The sequence below is a fragment of the Bidens hawaiensis genome, unplaced genomic scaffold (genome assembly GCF_021521415.1).
Source record: "Bidens hawaiensis isolate Kalapana, Puna unplaced genomic scaffold, B.hawaiensis_p1.1 tig00033363_1, whole genome shotgun sequence".
Classification (NCBI taxonomy): Eukaryota; Viridiplantae; Streptophyta; class Magnoliopsida; order Asterales; family Asteraceae; genus Bidens; species Bidens hawaiensis.
In genome coordinates, this window is record NW_027495720.1 from 48,736 (window position 1) to 67,904 (window position 19,169).

The 19,169-nt window shown below is 33.4% G+C and overlaps 2 protein-coding genes across 2 annotated transcripts; one reads left to right on the top strand and one right to left on the bottom strand.

Annotated features, from left to right (window-relative positions):
• The first annotated feature begins 1,085 nt into the window (after window positions 1–1,085).
• Window positions 1,086–7,201, top strand: LOC143584790 (ETO1-like protein 1). Its single transcript, XM_077066755.1, has 6 exons — window positions 1,086–1,253; window positions 1,338–1,881; window positions 2,378–4,096; window positions 4,291–4,582; window positions 6,418–6,727; window positions 6,824–7,201. The coding sequence occupies exons 2-6, from the start codon at window positions 1,757–1,759 to the stop codon at window positions 7,042–7,044; spliced, it is 2,667 nt and encodes an 888-aa protein (XP_076922870.1). The 5' UTR covers window positions 1,086–1,253; window positions 1,338–1,756; the 3' UTR covers window positions 7,045–7,201.
• A 7,306-nt stretch (window positions 7,202–14,507) lies between these two features.
• Window positions 14,508–18,646, bottom strand: LOC143584794 (zinc finger BED domain-containing protein RICESLEEPER 2-like). Its single transcript, XM_077066758.1, has 8 exons — window positions 18,329–18,646; window positions 17,906–18,215; window positions 17,675–17,788; window positions 17,457–17,601; window positions 17,058–17,064; window positions 16,088–16,274; window positions 15,370–15,483; window positions 14,508–14,602 (listed from the first exon to the last, which is right to left on the bottom strand). The coding sequence occupies exons 1-8, from the start codon at window positions 18,644–18,646 to the stop codon at window positions 14,508–14,510; spliced, it is 1,290 nt and encodes a 429-aa protein (XP_076922873.1).
• Window positions 18,647–19,169: the final 523 nt, after the last annotated feature.

Sequence of the window (19,169 nt, forward strand, 5' to 3'; positions counted from 1 at the left end):
TAAGTTTCTTGGGGTTTATATGTTGTTCGGATGGTATCACTTTGATTTGTCACAGTGCTGGTACAAGTGCGACATTCATTATAACTTGTGATACAAAAAATATAATATTTTCAATGACAATCAATATTGGAACATCAAGAAAAATACACACAGCTATATATTTCGATTTTTTTATTAATATAAATGATGCAAGTTATAACTTACTTTTAAATATATTTTTTTTCTAAATTCAATACTGTCGAAAAGCTATGGCTGTGTAGTAAAATAAATAGTAATTAATTTACTATTATTAACTTTATTACAACGGTTGTGTGAAAGAAATTTTTGTTTTGAAAGAACTTTTATTTATTTATTTATTTTACGTACTTAAACTGTAACTTTAAATAAAAAACTGCTAATAGAATTTTCAAGATCAAAAAAAAGATTGTGAACTACAAAAGGAGGAATCGGTGTTAAAATAATATTTAAGTGGCTAAAATTATTTGTTTAAAGAGATATTAATTTAAGAATTTGATTTATCCAATTGAAATACAAAAGAAAAAAACAAGTTTTAAGAAAGTACCTAATTTAGTAAATAGTTTTTAAACTATATCAAATTAGTAAATACTTTTTCTAAATACACCATTTAAAACTCATGTTATAACCTAAGCCAATAAATGTTGTTGTTTAATCCTCAAATCTAAATATTTAAACTTATCCATCAATCAAGTTCTTATTTTGTTTTTTTTTTCACCAAACTAATATTATATAGGTTTAAATAAATGTTTAGGATGATGATTATAAGTTTAAACCACTAAAGAACACATTGTATTAATTTTTTGAATTTGGACACAAAAACCCTACAACAACTATTGCACCCAACCCCACCAATCACTCCTGAGTTACTACTACTCACTTTCAAGTTTCAACTGTACATATTATTCTTGCCACCTTTGAAATAATAAAAAGAAGTAAAGTCAATTTGTCATCAACTACCCCAATCTTGCAATCTTAAACACTTGTACACCCTGCATCAACACTTGTACGCTGTGCTGGCACCAATAAATTCTTGTTCTCTTTTATGTTAACAACGAACAGCATCGCATGAAGCTACAATCTTTATGTTTGCAAAAAAGAAAGAAAAAGGCTTCACTTTATTTTTCTTTTTTTGAGTTTTACCAAACAAATCAAGAAAGTTAAAGATTGAATTTTTATTCAGATTTAGCTGCTGGGATTAGTGGGTTTGGTTTGGATCTTTGTTTTTTCAAATCAAGGTTAGTAATTTGTTAATCTTTTTCTTGTTTTTTTGGTTCAAGATTTGGTGGGTTTAATGTGGTTTTGGTTGGTTTTTTTGGCAGAGATCTTGTGTGATTATTCAAGGGTTTTGGAACCCTTAAAAGATAAGGTTCAGATCATCATCAAATTATAAAAAACCCATTTGAAATTAAAGGTTTTTGAGGGTTTTATTGTTCTTGATCCATGTTAATTTATTCAAGTTTGTATTTTGGAGATCTGGGATAACTTTTATCATCAAGATAAGAAAAACCCATGTCAAATTGGGGTTTTTTTGAGGGTTTGAATGTTGTTAATTAGTTAAAGTTGCTAAATTTGGCCTAAAAGCCCTAATTTTGTCAAGATAAGAAAAACCCATTTCAGATTGGGGGGTTTTTGAGGTTTTGAATGTTATTAATTTGTTCAAGTTGCAACCTTTGGTTCAAAAAGCCCTAATTTTGGTATTGTGGGGAACTGGGATATTGTTGTTCATCTGTTATGCCCAATGAGGACATTCTTTCCATCTGAATCTTGTAAAGAAACACATCTAAATGCTCTCAATCCACAATCTTGGCTGCAAGTTGAAAGAGGAAAGCTTTCGAAAGTCTCGCCTCACTCTCCTTCATCATTGTAAGCTTTTCGTTTTCTTTTCTTTAGGGGGGGCGTTTGGATGCGTGTTTTGAAAAGTGATTATTCAAGACAACCCGTATGAGTGTTTCGATAAACTACATTTGCATTTGATTATTTATTTGTTTAGTGGTTGAATACTTGCATTTTGTTATAGGATAGAGCGACTTTAGTTAATTTATTCTTATGTAATTTTATATATTATTTAGTTCTTTGAATTTACCAAGCACTCAACTCCATCAAAGTTATTATTTCAAGTCAAAGCAATAGAAACACTACAAACATTTTCTTCATGTGGTGTTTGGATGTGCGGTTTGAAAGATAATTATTACAACTTCAGTTAGCAAAAACACACCCAAATATTGCATTTTGCATCACATTTTACTATTTTGATTTTTCAATATTACATAACAGACTTTTGAAACACAAATCCAAACACCTCTTGTTTATAGGTAAATAAGTTTATTCCTTTGATTGTGTTTACTTGTGTTGTTTGTAGAGAATCTCTAATCAAAGTGCCCGATCCACCGATTCTTCCATTCTTTAAACCTGTTGATTATGTAGAAGTTTTAGCCCAAATCCACAAAGAACTCGAAACATGTCCTTCACACGAGCGCACAAACCTCTATTTATTACAATTTCAAGTCTTTAAAGGCCTCGGTGACATTAAGTTAATGAGAAGAAGCCTTAGATTAGCTTGGCTCAAAGCAAGTACGGTTCACGAACGGCTTGTTTTTGGGGCGTGGTTAAAATATGAAAAACAAGGCGAAGAACTTATATCTGATTTACTCTCTTCGTGTGGTAAATGCTCAAAAGAGTTTGGATTGATGGATATCGGCTCTGAGCTCCCGTCTGTAGTAAACCCTAGTTTAACCGACGGTCCAGTGGTTGATCAAAAGAATAATGTATCGGGAACGGTCTCGTTTAAAGTCGGGGATGAAAAAATAACATGTGATAGACAAAAAATGGCGAACCTTTCGCCCCCTTTTCGTTCTATGCTTAACGGGTGTTTTCTTGAATCGGTTTCCGAAGACATCGATTTGTCAAAAAATGATATTTCACCGAAGGGCATGAAGGTAATAAGTGAATTTAGCTCAACCGGTGTTTTGCCAGATTTACCAACCGATCTTTTACTAGAAATTATGGTGTTTTCTGGTAAATTTTGTTGTGAGAATCTGAAAGATTCTTGCGATCGGAAACTTGCTAAACTCGTGTCATCAAGAAACGATGCGATTGAGCTTATGGAATATGCTCTAGAAGAGAATTGCCCAGTTCTTGCCGCCTCATGTTTGCAGGTTTTCCTTCAAGAACTCCCTGATTCTCTTAACGATGAGCGTGTTGTTGACTTGTTGACTGGTGTTAACACTTTGCATAGATCGATAATGGTGGGGTCCGCTTCGTTTTCACTCTATTTTTTATTAAGCCATGTTGCTATGGATCTTGATCCAGGGTCCGATAAGTCGGCTCTTTTATTGGAACAGTTAGTGGATTGTGCAGAAAATAGTCGACAAAAGATGGTGGCATATCATATGTTAGGATGTGTGAAATTAGTCAAGAAAGAATATGAAGAAGCCGAACAAGTCTTTGAGGTTGCATTGAAAGAAGGGCACGTTTATTCGGTTATAGGTTTGACCAGAATCGGTCAAATCAAGGGCAAAAAGCTTGAATCTTTCAAGAAACTTAGCTCGGTTATTTCAAATCACACTCCTTTAGGGTGGATGTATCAAGAAAGATCTTTATATTGTGAAAATGATGAAAAAAGATGGGAAGATCTTGAAAAAGCAACAAACTTGGATCCAACTTTAACGTACCCGTATATGTACCGTGCGGCTTCGTTAATGAAAAAGCAAAACGCCCAAGATTCTCTGGCGGAGATCAACAAGATTCTTGGTTTTAAACTTGCGGTTGAATGTTTGGAGTTGAGGTTTTGTTTTTATTTGGTTCTTGAAGATTATCAATCAGCTATTTGTGATGTTCAAGCTATTCTTACGATTTCTCCCGATTATCGGATGTTTGAGGGGCGGGTGCCCGCAACACAATTTCAAACTTTGGTTCGTGAGCATGTGCCAAATTGGACGACTGCAGATTATTGGTTACAGTTGTATGATCGGTGGTCGGCTGTTGATGATATCGGGTCACTTTCTGTAATATATCAAATGCTCGAGTCGGAAACAGCTAAAGGAGTTTTGTATTTTAGACAGTCTTTGCTTCTCCTCAGGTACTATATTGTTAATCTTTTTGTTTTTGATATTTACTAACTGAATGCACTTTATACATATCATGCGAGCCTGAGACCGAGTTTCGGTTGTCGAGCTCGAGCTGACTCGCGAGCCTAAACGAGTCTATTATTTATATACTTATTATTTAACATATATTAATATTATATTGATTACTAACCAGTACTTATTTCAGGTTAAATTGCCCGGAAGCAGCAATGCGAAGTTTACAGTTAGCCCGCCAACATGCATCAAGCGAACATGAACGTTTAGTTTACGAGGGTTGGATATTATATGATACGGGCCATTGTGATGAAGGGTTAAAAAAGGCCAAAGAATCTATTAGTTTGAATAGATCTTTTGAGGCTTTTTTCCTAAAAGCTTATGCTTTAGCAGATTCTAGTCAAGATCCTGCCTGCTCTTCAACCGTTGTAGCTCTTCTTCAAGATGCCCTTAAATGCCCTTCTGACCGCCTTCGTAAAGGCCAGGTTATGAACAATCTTTATCCCTTAATAGCAGTGTAAACGAGCCAAGCCTGTGCTCAAGCTTACATTGGAACTCATTTAGTAAACGAGCTCGAGCCCAGGCTTCACATGTCGAGCTTGACTCTTCTAGAGAGGCTTATTTATACAACTTTTATTTAATTTAATAAATATATGTTTACATAATAAATAGCATACATAAAATTATAATATGAATTATATAAAAGTATATAATGTTATATATTAAAATTGTAAGCATAAGTGTATATATCTTTAAGTCATTATAAATGTATATAAATATAATAATAAAATTATCAATAAATAATAACGAGCCGAGCGGGAGCTTGAAAACCTACTCGCTGGATGAGTTGGATCTTGAAAGTGGAGGTGGTTATTTTAACCTAGTTCAACTAAAAGATTTAAGTGAAAAGGAAACGGGTCAACTCGGTCAAACGTTTTGAAAGGCACCAAATATGTATTTAAATATATTTTTCATTCATTCCTAGAAATGAACTCGGGACATGTATTTAAATATACTAGACGGGTGCCCGCGCCATGCAGCGGGAAACGCAGACTACGTAATAAGTTTATGGGTGTTTATTGTTCGGTTTGAAACCGTAAAACCGTTCATCTTTTGATTTGACGGTTGATTTTTTTCTTTAACTTTTGGCCAGTTGTTTTCAACTTTCAAAGGTTTTGTCTTGGTTTTTGACGACAAAAAAACTGCTACAAAAGGTTTGGCTCACGATTTCATTCAAAATTATCAAAACCAGGACGAAACACACATACATAAAATGTATTTTTTTTAATTGAAAAAAACTATGACAATATTATACTCAAATTAAAGATAAAAATATGCTCGTTTTTATGGTATAATATTTTTAAAAAAATATTAGCGTATGAAAAAGTTATTAACGTTTAAAAATCATGGGGGCATTTGGGTTAAAAGTGAAAATTAAAATAAGATTTAAGTAAAAGATTAAGGGTTATTGTTGTAATTATTCTTTAAATTTAATTATAATTAAGGGGTGAATATTGTATATATATATAAAATAAACGGTTGAGTTTTGTTTTAACGTGAGAATGACTATTTTGTCCCCCTATAAGGTTGTAGGTTGTATCATATGCAATATTATTTGTAAATCCCTTAAAAAGTAGTGTCTTAATTTGCCCCTCTTTGCTATATTATATATATTTAAATATACATCAACCTCTTTATTTGGCATACCCTTATCAGTCAGTCAATCAATATCCGTTTTGTAATCAATCTTTATTTATTTCAATTTTTTATAATATTCAAAAACTATTTCGTTATTTTGCTTGTGTCTTTTTGCTCTTGTTCCCTCTTTTATATATTTATATATTCTTATATACACATAAAAACATCATCATCATCATCATCATCATCATCGTACTCAGTATATCCCACCAATAGCCAAGCTATGGTAGGGTCTGAGGAGGGTAAGATGTAGACAGTCTTACCCCTACCCCATAGGGATAGAGAGGCTGCTTCCGATGAGACCCCCGGCTCGATAGTAGTTTTGCATCAAGCCTTGAACATAAGGCACATAGCACATAATCATCGGGACACCGGCTGATTGGTGCATGTACCATTGTCTTTCGGCTATCAACGCCACCACATGATGCCTGATTAACCTTCTGCCACTTTTAACGTTATTTTCACGAGATTAGTAAAATAACGTTAAAATTAGTGCAATTTTACTTTTGCCCACCCGAGGGTTCACACATATATACATTATATGCGCGCATCGCAAGCAGGGCGAATACACATAAAAACATCTAAAGTTAAATTGTTATTTGACACTTAAAATTTGTGGCAGGCATTGAACAATCTTGGAAGTGTGTATGTAGACTCTGGTAAACTAGACCTTGCAGCCGATTGCTACATTGACGCCCTTAAGATTCGACACACGCGGGCCCACCAGGGGCTTGCGCGTGTCCATTATTTAAAAAACGACAAACCAGCCGCATATGAAGAAATGACAAAATTGATTGAAAAGGCGCGCAACAATGCATCTGCTTATGAGAAAAGATCAGAGTATTGTGAACGTGAACAGACAAAAATAGATCTTGAAATGGTTACTCGTTTAGATCCTCTTCGGGTTTACCCTTACAGATACCGTGCAGCAGGTTTGTAGCTCAGTTTGTATATAGTTATAATGTTTAAAGATTTTTTTTATATACGTGTGGGCCCTACATCTCATTTGGGTTGTGGTCAAAATCCAGTCTTGATGGACAACCACAAAGAGAAAGAAGCGATCGCGGAGCTTTCAAGGGCGATAGCGTTCAAAGCGGACCTGCACTTATTGCATCTACGAGCAGCGTTTCATGAACATATTGGGGATGTAGCGGGTGCCATGCGGGACTGTCGGGCTGCTCTCTCTTTTGACCCGAATCATCAAGAAATGCTTGAACTCCGAAGCCGTGTAAACAGCCAAGAACCTTAATTATCCAAGAATTTAGTAAGTAAATTTAGATGCAATGCTTACACAAATGGTGATAAAAGTTTTTTTGAGTTTGTGTATGTTGCAAATGAAACACTTGATGGATATTGTAAACACTCAAGTTTGTGCATTAACATGTGGTGTTTTGTATTTCTTTGGATTATTTGTCCCCCTATTTGTTTTCTTGCAATGGTATGTGTTTCCTATTTTTGGAGCTATACTTTACAGGATGTGAATGAAAAAAATATTAAGTATAAATTTTGCAATTGTCATTTTATAATTATGATATGGAAAGTGTAGTTCACTTTGTCACCTTGTTTAACTAATATCTATATGTGTCACTAAGATCATAATTTCATGTAGATATTGCTAACTTGATATAATCCAAACAATGTTCATGTTTAACATAACAAGGAAGAGAAGAGGAGAGAGAGAGAGAGAGAGAGAGAGAGAGAGAGAGATGCAGAGAAACAAAAAGACGAGCATTCTCATCCCATTTTCCATCCTTATCTCTTTAATTATACTAAAAAATACATTTCTCTCTCATATTTAATTAAATAATATTTTTATACCTTTATCATTACAGTTGTCTTTCTCCTCTACTCACAACCAATCCAACAAATATTAAATAATAAATAGGGGCAAACAATGTTCCCCAAATTTACAAAAAATCACTACATTTTTCTCTCCACCCTATAATTTACACTCACAACCACTCAAACCCTCACCATATAATTTACATAATCTCCTTATATAAATTTAAGGGATGAGATGTGTATGCTCTAAGATGAATTGAGAGAAGAGTGGATATGCATTGTTAGTTTGTTACATACGTGTGTGAATTATAGTCATACATTTTTACATAAGTTTGTGGCTGAGAATTGAGAAATTCATGAATAGTAAAAAGTAGAGACTGACAATGATACTTTTTAATATATATATAATATTGTTAGTACAAAGGGTATACATACATTAACAACCAAAGAGCTTGTCGTATGAGAGTATTAACTATTAAGGTTTTCCTCTTTAAATAGATTTAGATGTTTTTTTTTAAACTAAAAATCAAATATTTGATTAAAAATAATTCAATTATAACAGAGAGGTAGATAAGCGGGCAACAAGCTGCGCCGCCACCCCACTTTTAAATGACAAACCTGATTCTACTGAAAACCAAGTTATGGTTCTTTGGCGTCGATAAGTTACTGTGCACGACCCGTTGAACCAACATTTTTTGCTCATTTCCAACTATATTGATTTAACTAAAGTAACAATAAGTTTATAATCAATTTAAAAGTATAAAATCAACATTATCTTGTTAAATAAAAATAAATTTATATATACATATATAGATATTAGTGATATTGATAAGCGTATGGCATGCAAAAGTGACTCGTCACCACTATCCACTTCTTATATCAACGTATTAAAAAAAAAAAATCCTTTAACTGAAGGCTGAGTTGGAACTTGTTTGGCACCCCATGTGAGCATTATAGAACAACTGGCCTTATAATATATTAATAGAGATGTTTGTCATGTGATCAAATTTAAGTAAACATTCATAACAAGTGTACAAGTATCTGTGCATAGTACTGCTTAAATACTACGAGTAATAAAGAAAGTTGATTATGATGTTTGATCGTATATGAGTTTTATAATTCCGTACATAAAACTGGGTGTGTGCTAAACGACCCTTTATACTCTTCTAATCATGATGTTGTTTCTTAAGGTCAAGAGTTTGAGCCCTACTGAATGTAAATATAATTACCGTAATTTATCCGTTTAAAAGACTATATATATATATATATATCTATAATATATATAAACGAAATCATAAAAATCCTATGTGTCGCGATGTGGTCGTTCCTTCTCTTTTGGAGTCACCAGATTTGCTTGATTTTTAAATGGAGGCTTCTCATGCATTTGACCCGAATTCACGGGCCAGATATTTCATAAACGAGTTATAACACCTCATTAAATTAAAAACCAATCTCATCAAATATTTGATATAAAAATCCTATAAAGTAGGGATATTAAAAATTAATATATGTTTTATTTAAAAAAAATAAACGGGTCTTAGGTCTCATCAAACTCATATAGATTTTAAACCGGGTTATAACATCTCATTTATTTGTGAAACATTTTATCATTAAACCATAAGTATATTATTAACTTTCATACAATAAAAAGATAAATGTTTAATAAATAAATAAATATTGAAAACAAATAATATAAAACCACCCCATAATACAGGGGATAAAAGGTACTCCATAGTGTATATATAAAAATGAAGATGATAGGAATGGAATTTTGCATATTTCGTCTTTTGGACTTCAAATAAATACACATTTATCACCTTAAAAGTCTACGGCATTTAAAAATATTATATAATATAATTAGTAATTTAAATATGTTAGCATGACATGACCACTTCACCAACTTACTATAAAATAATAAGGATATCTAAAATTAGAAATACATATATTCATTGATTTAAAATCAACGGCGTGAATTTCATTTTGTTAAAGAGAAGATAATATATTTTTAGAATTAAGGTATTTAATAATCTCATTGGTTGATTAAGATTATAGATGCTCGATATTGTCACGTGTAAAGTTTTGAACCACGCAAATTATTCTTTTAAAAAGGTGTGGACTAATATTATCTAGGAGTGCGAGATACTCTTTAACTTTCACGGCGAAGTGTAAAACTGGTGTAAACTTTTTTTTCTTCTCCGCTCTATGTATTCGGATACACCTGAGCAAATATTAGGATACTCCTATATTCAAAAATAAATTAGAGATACCTCTAAGTTTTTCTTCTAAACCTGTTACTAGTTTGTTGTTTGGACATTTCAAAACGCAAACATAAATACAGAATAGAAGGGGAAACCTTTTCATTGAGAGATGTGGATATGTGTATCACAAATGAAACAAAAGATGAGAACTAAGAAAACGAAAAAACATAGGTGGTAATGTTGAACCCACAATTTCGCATGTGACATGGAGAGAGTTTCGCCAGTTCTGGAGTCAGCATCTTGTGATTGGATTTTGTAAGTGATAATTACATTTTTTTTATATATCTAAAATTATGGGGGAAACTTTAATCAATCAATTTTTTTGACACTGTGTGTTCGTTCACCCGCCACGCCCTTAAGACCTGACACAGTTATTTGACGGAAATTTCATCTGTATATCTTGATTCGATATTTTGAATGCTTAAGGTGAAGGGGTCGTGCTATTTCGAGTGAATCAGGTACTTCAAGACACTATGCCTTTCAAATCGGGTATAAGTACCAAAATGTGAAAGCTGGAATGATATTGCTTACAGCATTCCCAACCCATTTCATATATTTTTCTGTATAACTTAGCTAAAAAATATTACTTCGTAAATTTATCTATCATTTTTCAAAAATCTTTCACATTTATTCCCAATTCATATCAATAAATTCTTTTTTTACTATATTTTTCTCTTTTATCTTGTTATATAGTATATGGTGATTGAGAGATAATTAATATATTATATGGTATGGATTAAAAATGAGACCCTATATTTATGTTTTTACTTTATTTGTCATATAACTCATTCATGTAATGAAGAATTGATTGTAGAGAAGATTTTGGTGGTTTTCTCGAGATTGCTCTAAATTATATGGATTTAATATATTTAGAAAATTGGTTGGAAATGTTCTTAATGTGGAAAAAATGAAATATTGGAGTTTGAGAACATTGCCGTAATTCATTAAAGTAAGGTGTAACTCATTGATTGGTTCATTTGAGTTTGAATACTTTGGGAGCACCCCTTCACCCTTACTTGGATTGGTCCTGTAACATTGATAATTTAAGTATAAAAGTTATTTAAAAATTCGGAATAATCTTTTTTTTTTAACATTTGTAATCCAATAAATAAACTAATAATTATAGGTTTGTTCCGGACGACAAAACGGGGTATTGATACCGGAAAAAGGGAAGCACACGTGGCAAACCTTTATGGTAGTGAATATCGCCACACATACTCGGTAACGAAAAAAGGAGAGATGTTGGGGTGTTCATTTGTTTGGTTATCGATTTATTTAACTTGTTCTATTTGATTTGTTCGGTTATGAGATTTTTTTACCCCTAATCGAAAATCAAACCTAACTGAATTCAGATGGGGCTAATCGAACCGTAATCGATCCGAATTCAATTCAGTTTGGTTTCGCTTAAAACCGAACAAATCGATTCAAACCGAGTTAATCGAATTCATCCAAAATAACAATTTATTTCGTTTGTGTTCCAGATTCACTACATTAAAATATTCGAATAAACCCAACATATATCATAATAAAACATCCAAATCGGTGAATTATTAAATACTTTTAAAGATACAACTAGTCAACCATAAAATAACCATTCTAAAATATCAAAAAAAAAGAAAAATTAAAATATTGATATGGATTATTGGACTACACATTACACATGGACTTAAAAAAAATATCTGATCATATCCAAAATAAATTTATGAAAAGTATTTATTAAAAGAAAAGGGTTTAGGGAAGTTTGTGACGACAAGGCACACCCCATCAAAAGATCGTGTCAAATGTTATCGTTTCTATCATAAACAACATAATGAAAGAAAAATAAAAACCATACTAGTGTTTCGACACTTAAAAGGAGCGTTCAAAGCACGCAAATCCTTAAATCGGGTGGGTTCCCACACTACAGCCTCTCTCTACACAACTCTCCAAAGGGAAAGAATTTTGAGAAATGCAAATGAGTCCAGAAAACATAAGCTTGCATCTTTATATATAGATGTCTTGATCCAATCGTAGCTCGACATGTGGAATGGTTTTAGGAAAATGAATCGTTGTTACCCACAACAAAGGCACACATGTGTTTAAGGAGGCTTTGTGATCTCTATTTGCAAGTTCATGGCCACCTGTTACCATGCAACAACGACGATGTTGTTACCGGACTTGATCTTTGTTTTATTTGACTAATCTAATCCCTCACTTAATGATCAAACGAATTCTTAACAACATAAACATCCATATCTATATAAATAAATCTCTTCCTTTATTTATACACCAAAAGTTCGTTGGGAGAGACGGTGCATGATATTAGTGTTGTTAGGGACGACACACTCAACCCTAATAAGTCTTTGATCCACCTAACTCCTAAGAGGGGGCGGGGCACTGCGTGATGGCTCACCGCCGCCAGTGCCCCCATCACGCATGATGGGGGTTTTTGCATGATGGCCATCACGCGGTGAGCCCCGAGGAGGATCGTTGAAACTGAATCAGATCTGTTATAAATGTGGTCGTTGCTTTAGGTTGTTGAAACTGAATCAGATCTGCATCGGTGGTTTGCCGGAGTTTTGAAGTTCCGGCAAATTGCAGGTTGAAACCGGCGAATTAATCTCCGGTGCAAGTTGTTGATGATCTCCGGAGAGTTGGTCGTCGGCAAAGTAGGTTGTTATTATTTGACGGCAAAGTGGGTGTGGGTTTGGGTTTGGGTTTGCAACAGGCTATGGGTTTGGGTGGGTGTGAGTTTGCAATTCTTATCACACCACACCACACCACACCACATCACCACCCCTACCAAATTCCATCAAATGTGATGGATTTAGGGTTGGTGATGTGGTATACCATCATTGGGTGTGGTGTGTGAGGAAAATACCACCACCCCCTCCCCCCTAATTGTCTCACAAATCTATACTATATATAATACGTCAAACAAGGGCAAATTAAGACACCCGTTTTTAAGTAATTTACAACACTTAAAACATGAGTTACATGTGTTAGCAAAGGTAAACTTGTCTTTTAAACACAATCCATTCAACTTACAAGTTTGGTCCCTCATTTTTAATCATATTATGTTTTTAATTTAAGTTGTAAACTAACTTCTCACCCATGATTTTTAAACGACTATAGCCTTTTCAAACGTTAATATTTTTATAAAAAAATTACACCATAAAAACGAGCATTTTATTCTCTTTAATTTGGATATGATATTGTTATAATTTTTTTTCATTTTAAATAAATTAATATGTTACGTAATGGTGTTCAGTGTCGGTTTTGATGGTTTTTAAGTTAAACTTGTGAGTCCAATAGTCAATACTGATTATTTTGTCGTCCAAAACCAAACTCAACCATTGAAAGTTGAAACGGAATCGTTACTAACGGCCTGGTTCCAATTTGGTTTCACAGTTTAAAATTTAATAATAAATTTAGTTTAAAATAATTAATAATTTAAATGTACCATCAATTTTAACTAAACACCAACATAATATGATACTTGAGATGATCATAAATATAAAATGATAATTTTAGCCACATAAATGGTAAATACTAATGGAATATCTAGGACGTGAAATAATAACAACAAATATCACAAAATGAATCATACTGCAATTAGGTTAATTTGAAGTTGTATAGCCAAGTTATTTGTAATAAAAGGATTATGTTTAATTAAATTAACTATATCTAATATATATTACAAAACATATCTAATAATTAATAATAAAAAACATTAAAATGCATTCAACATTTACAGTCTGGTTTGGTTTCATATGACCGGTTTCCGGTATAAATCGCAAACCAACCGTTCATTTCGTCTTGAAAATTTTGAAACCGACCAACAAACCGAAATTAAAAAAAGAAAAAAAAAATCAAACCAATGACCGGTTTAAACACTTTCAAAGTTTTAACCGAACTATAAACACTTATATTTGTTACGTGATTAACATGTTCAAACACCCACTGCATCGCGCGGGCACCTGTCTAGTATCATATCATGCACGAAATGTTTTTTCTTATAACTCTTCACAAGTATACTATTTACATTTTTATTTATATTTCTTTTTTTATAATTATTATTTACCAAGTATTTGTAACTAGTTTTTATTTTATATTTACCTTATATACATGAGTGAGAAAATTTATAAATATTAAAAACAATACTAGTATACTACCTTTATAACTTAGTACAGAAACTAAAAACTTGAAATAATTCTTATCATTTATCGTTTAAGTTTCACTTTTCAGTTGTTCGTTACTAACTTTTAATACGGGGAAATTCCCAAAATGATCCAAATGAGGAGAGAGAAAAAAAATAATCCTAACTATATCAAGATTTCCAAAACAACCCATAAAATATGTACTGAGAAGACGTATTGAGAAAATAAACGACCATATTTTTTAACCAGTCAAAATGTGACACGTGTAAAGCAACTGACACAAAAATCTCATCTGGTCCGACCATATTTTTAAGTTAATTAACTTTTTAAAAAACCGTCTCTCCAGACGGTTTTTTTATGTTTATCGTCTGGTACGTTCAAATTATTATTAAGAGATTTTTACATATTTCACCTTATTAAAACCATTAATTACATATATCCCCAACCTCAAAATATTAATTACATATTTCCCCTTTACATATCAAATTACTCAATTACCCTTATTAATACAAAATAATAAATTAAATAAATAACTAAACAGTGGTGCCCGTTATCAACCCATCATCTTCTTCAACAACCTGACATTTAAACTCCTCTCTCACCATAGAAGGACCGTTGCTACCACCATCTGTCACCATAAGACCATCAAAATCACAAGTGGTTAATCAGTTCGACACCTGAGACTACGCCGATGGATTGCTTTTGGAACTTGAACTCAAAAGCAAACCTTTTATTATGTAGAGGATATGAAAACTTGAACCCACTATTAATAAATCTGATAACTCAAAAAAATCAAATAACTAATTCAAACAGAACTCAGTAATTAACCCATGTACAGCCCAATTGTTGAGCCTAACTTTAACAAGAACCATCGGCGACGACCCGCCATCGCCTTTCATCTTCGTTTCAATCAATTGTCGGCCATCGTAACCAACTGGCCAAACGATTTCCCATCGAGCTCTACAGAGACTGAGAAATCAAATCTGGGCATTGACGGTGATGATGGAGAACGTGTAGAACATTGACGGAAATGGTGAACTCCGGTGACGGTGTAACGCGATGATATGCCGGAGATGATGAAGACTTTGGATTTAAGCATTAAGAATATTTTAATATTAAAACACACATTTATTTTTATCTTTCTTTATTTTATAAACTAATGATATCTTGGTAAATAAAATAAGGGCAAAATAGTCAATAAATAAGCAAATTTTAATGATCTGGGCAAATATGTAATACGTATGTGTTAAGAAGGGAAAATATGAAATTGTTTTTTTTAATGTGGGGATATGTGTAATTAACAACTTTAGGAAGGAGAAATATGTAAATATCCCTGTTATTAATCCTAACTTCATCTTCATCTTCTTCTTCGTACCTACAAGATCTAATACCCACCTTCACGACCACCACCACCACCACGGCTACCACCGACACCGCCATTGGGACACTCCCTAGTAGGGCTGTGCAAAGCAAGAAACCCGACCCGACCCGTGAGAGGACCAGACCGACCTGAAGACCGACATATAAGGATTTTAGAGACCGAAGTATGACCGACATGGATAATCGGGTATCGGTTCTTACCATCTACGGTCTCTCGGTTCTTTGCAATCAAGACCGACCCGTTTCTTGGCTTCACTACGCGCTGTTGATTATGGTGTTACTGAAGCAAATAAGATCTGGATACATGTCAATTACAAGCTCCAGATGATTATGCATACAAACATCTGTTATCAGGTAATTTTTTTTTATTTTATCTTCATGCTTGACCATTATTTTTTGCAAAATTTGAAGTGTGGTTAATTTGGTGCATGATTGTTCCTTAAAACTTGATTAGTACAATGTGATTTCACAATTTTGGTGCTTAATTGATCATCATAGGCTTGATTTATTGTTCGATTTAGTACACCCGCCAACTTTTTTGATGAAATGTCTTAATGAACTTCTAATGGATATCAATGAACTAATGAAACTAATTCACCAATGAAACTTTAAAAATCATTAAAACTGAACTTAAAGAAACAAGAAAACAATCCAACTAATGCAATAAAAAGTAAGCAATCAAAGGTGTTATTTAAGACATCCGCAGCCGTCGATTAATTGATCTCTGGATTACCCAGGCGCAGTGGACATATTTTATGATGTCTTATCAACATAGCTATTCCGTTCTTCTTCGCATCTGCCCTGAAAACTGAAGAACAATGCTTGCATCTTGCTTTAGGCGTTCCGTCCTCATCAAATAACTTCTCAAAGTCGGTCCAAACATTATAACTTGATCTTTTTCTAGCATTCATTGGATCCATCTACGTAACATCAACAAGAAAAACAAACAAGAGATTTACTTAAAACAAACAACAGTTTAGAATTTACTATAACATACCTTTATTATCTCTCCAAATCCTTAATTCTCTGCAAATATGTGGTTGTAGAATACTAGAATGAATTATGCAAATAGCAATTTATGCAGGAGGAGAGTCCGATTTTTTTTAGGGTTAGTTATGTTACCACCCATATATTAACAATATTTAGTTACTTGTTTTAAAAATATATTAAAATTAATGTGTGATTTTTGTTTTTTTTTTTTGGGTTTTCCAAAATTATCATTAACTATATATATTTTCGTTTTTTTTTAATATTTGAATTTTTAACCGAGTGGTAAGATAGATAATATATCGAAAGTGGAAATTAAAATGCAGCTTATAAGTTGGACTGGAAGTTCACACACAAATTAATCTGGTGCTAAAAAAGTATTTACCTACACACTTGAAAAGTAAAAAATGATCAAAGTTCGATGGTGATAAACAAATATTGTTTTCTTAAACAAAGATAACATTTTGACAATAAAAGTGAATTGATTCGTGAGATTAATTTATTTAAGTTCAAATGTATCTAAGCCATGAAGTCATCTCATAGTGCTGCACTTTACCCCTGTGACATGTTTTTCAATTGATGTGTTGCAAGTTTGCCAATTGCTGACCTGCAACTTTGGCTACAACTATCAAAATAGTAAATTACTAGAAACCATTGGAGCATCAAACTGAAATAATAGGACTTCAATCCCCAAATTACCCCTGGTAATTCATAACCTGATGGCTGCAAATTTAATTAAATGTAGTCATATTCGAATGCAAATTTAACCAACTCTAATGTTTTATAGTCAAATTCACCAAAACCGTAAGTAATAAAAGAACAATAGTACTATCCATTGAAATCCAAATAAACAAACAATCAAACCAAAATAATAAAAATGGCCTTTATGTTTTCAATATTCATCCCCTTCCACCGATTATTCGACCTCGGGATTCGTGTGACCTGGTTCCGATTTCTCACAAATTTCTACAAAAAAAATATACATATAATAATCAATAAATAAAACAACATAAACGAAGTAATGGAATACAAAAGGGCGTGCATAATGTATGTAACGTTACCTTTTCCGATAGCGTCAAAGTCTGTTGGGATTTCCATATCATTTATCTTCTTACTTGACACACCAATCCAATCCTCTGTGCAATATTAATGCCTCGACAAGCGAAGGGGCCAAAGAACTTCTATATGGTTCCACAACTCTTCCGCCCGTACTAAAAGCAGACTCCAAAGCAACACTAGAAACCGGGATAGCTAGTATATCTACAAAAGTTATAATGGATGATACATTAATTTAATTGGCAAAAAATAAATATTAGTAACCTCGTAAACTTACCTTTCGCCATTTTCGCTACAATAGGATATTTTGAAGAGGAAGCTTTCCACCATTCTAGAATATCAAATCCTTCATAATCTGGCTCCTCTATGTCATCAAGGTACTTATGCAGTTCTGTTTTAGTTTCATACGAGGTAGAACCGCCAGCCGATTTAAACTAAGCAAAAAAACTACTCGATCCATGTGATGAACCTGAAACGTTACTTGCCCTTTGTGAAACCTAACTCGAACTTGGCCTTTCACAATTTAACTCATAGTGCTTAAACAATATCTCCAGTTCTTCTGTTACTAATTTCACTGATGTCTCGATCCTTTTTTTAAGTTGATCAGCCGTCTCATCCTTCCTATTTTCAGCCGTAAATACTTCCTTAAAGCCAAATGATATAACCCGCAATTTCAACCGAGGATCTAATATAGCGGCAAAGTAGAGGATGTAGTTAAAACCTCGGTTACTAGTTCCCCAATATTTGTCAAACTTATCTTGCATCCTTTCCGCCATAAGTTTACTCTCAAGGTCTGTATCTTTCATTTTCTTGTATGCCTGTAAATATCCATCATTTCACTATAAAACATGTTAACAGTCACATGTTTAGTAGCAGAAGCGTTAGTGGTTTTGAGCTTAAACAATTCTAATAAATCTCTTATCTTTCTTACATAACTCCAATCTTTGGTTTTAGGAACGCCATCAACAAAATGATTCCTAAAATTTGGGTGTGCCAAATCAAACGCTTGAAACGCCTTCTCAAACTTTTCTGCCCTGTCAAGCATCTCATATGTAGAGTTCCATCTAGTAGGCATGTCCAAACATAACAATGCCTTACTTTCAATCCTTTCCGCTTTAACACACTTTTTAAACGCGTCTAATCTTTGCGGGGAATGTCGGATATATCGAATTGTGTTTCTTATCCACTCAATCGGGAGCGCTGCGTCACGTAACCCGTCTTTCACAATCAAGTTGATGATGTGTGCCATACATCTAACTTGTACATGTCACCCGTCGCCTAATAAATTGTCTAATCTACCCTTCACAAAGTCTATTGCAATATTGTTTGCCGAAGCATTATCCGCTGTAATGGTTAAGAAGTGTTCAATTCCCCATTCTTTTAGACACTGAATTAGAGCCCGACCGATATCTTCTCCTTTGTGGCTTGTGATATCCTTAAAGTTTATAATCCTCTTATGCAGCAGCCAGTTGTCATCGATAAAGTGAGCTGTAGACTCATATAGCTGATATTTTTGTATCGATGTCCATTTATCAGTGGTTAGACACACACTCTTGTTACTTTTTGCAAAAAAAGACTTCAACTTCGCCTTTTCCTCTAAATATCTGTCCCCGGCATTCCTCCCTATGGTGGTCCTGCTAGGTACCTTATAATTCGGGTTAAATGTTTGAATAAGCCTTCTAAACCCCACACGCTCCACAAATGAAAATTGAAGTTCATCTAGTATGATCATCTCGGTTAGAGCTCTGTCAGAAGCTTCAGCATCGAATTTC

What these genes read in the sequence shown, in the direction of transcription:
- LOC143584790 (XM_077066755.1), top strand. Translation starts at nt 1,757, where the DNA reads ATGAGGACATTCTTTCCATCTGAATCTTGTAAAGAAACACATCTAAAT. An exon ending in ACCGCCTTCGTAAAGGCCAG is followed by an intron (nt 4,583 to 6,417) that starts GTTATGAACAAT and finishes AATTTGTGGCAG; the next exon opens with GCATTGAACAATCTTGGAAG. An exon ending in TTACAGATACCGTGCAGCAG is followed by an intron (nt 6,728 to 6,823) that starts GTTTGTAGCTCA and finishes GTCAAAATCCAG; the next exon opens with TCTTGATGGACAACCACAAA.
- LOC143584794 (XM_077066758.1), bottom strand. Translation starts at nt 18,646, where the DNA reads ATGGCACACATCATCAACTTGATTGTGAAAGACGGGTTACGTGACGCA. An exon ending in AATATGTCCACTGCGCCTGG is followed by an intron (nt 15,484 to 16,087) that starts GTAATCCAGAGA and finishes GTCGGTCTTCAG; the next exon opens with GTCGGTCTGGTCCTCTCACG. An exon ending in TGGTGGTGGTGGTCGTGAAG is followed by an intron (nt 14,603 to 15,369) that starts GTGGGTATTAGA and finishes TTATGGTGACAG; the next exon opens with ATGGTGGTAGCAACGGTCCT.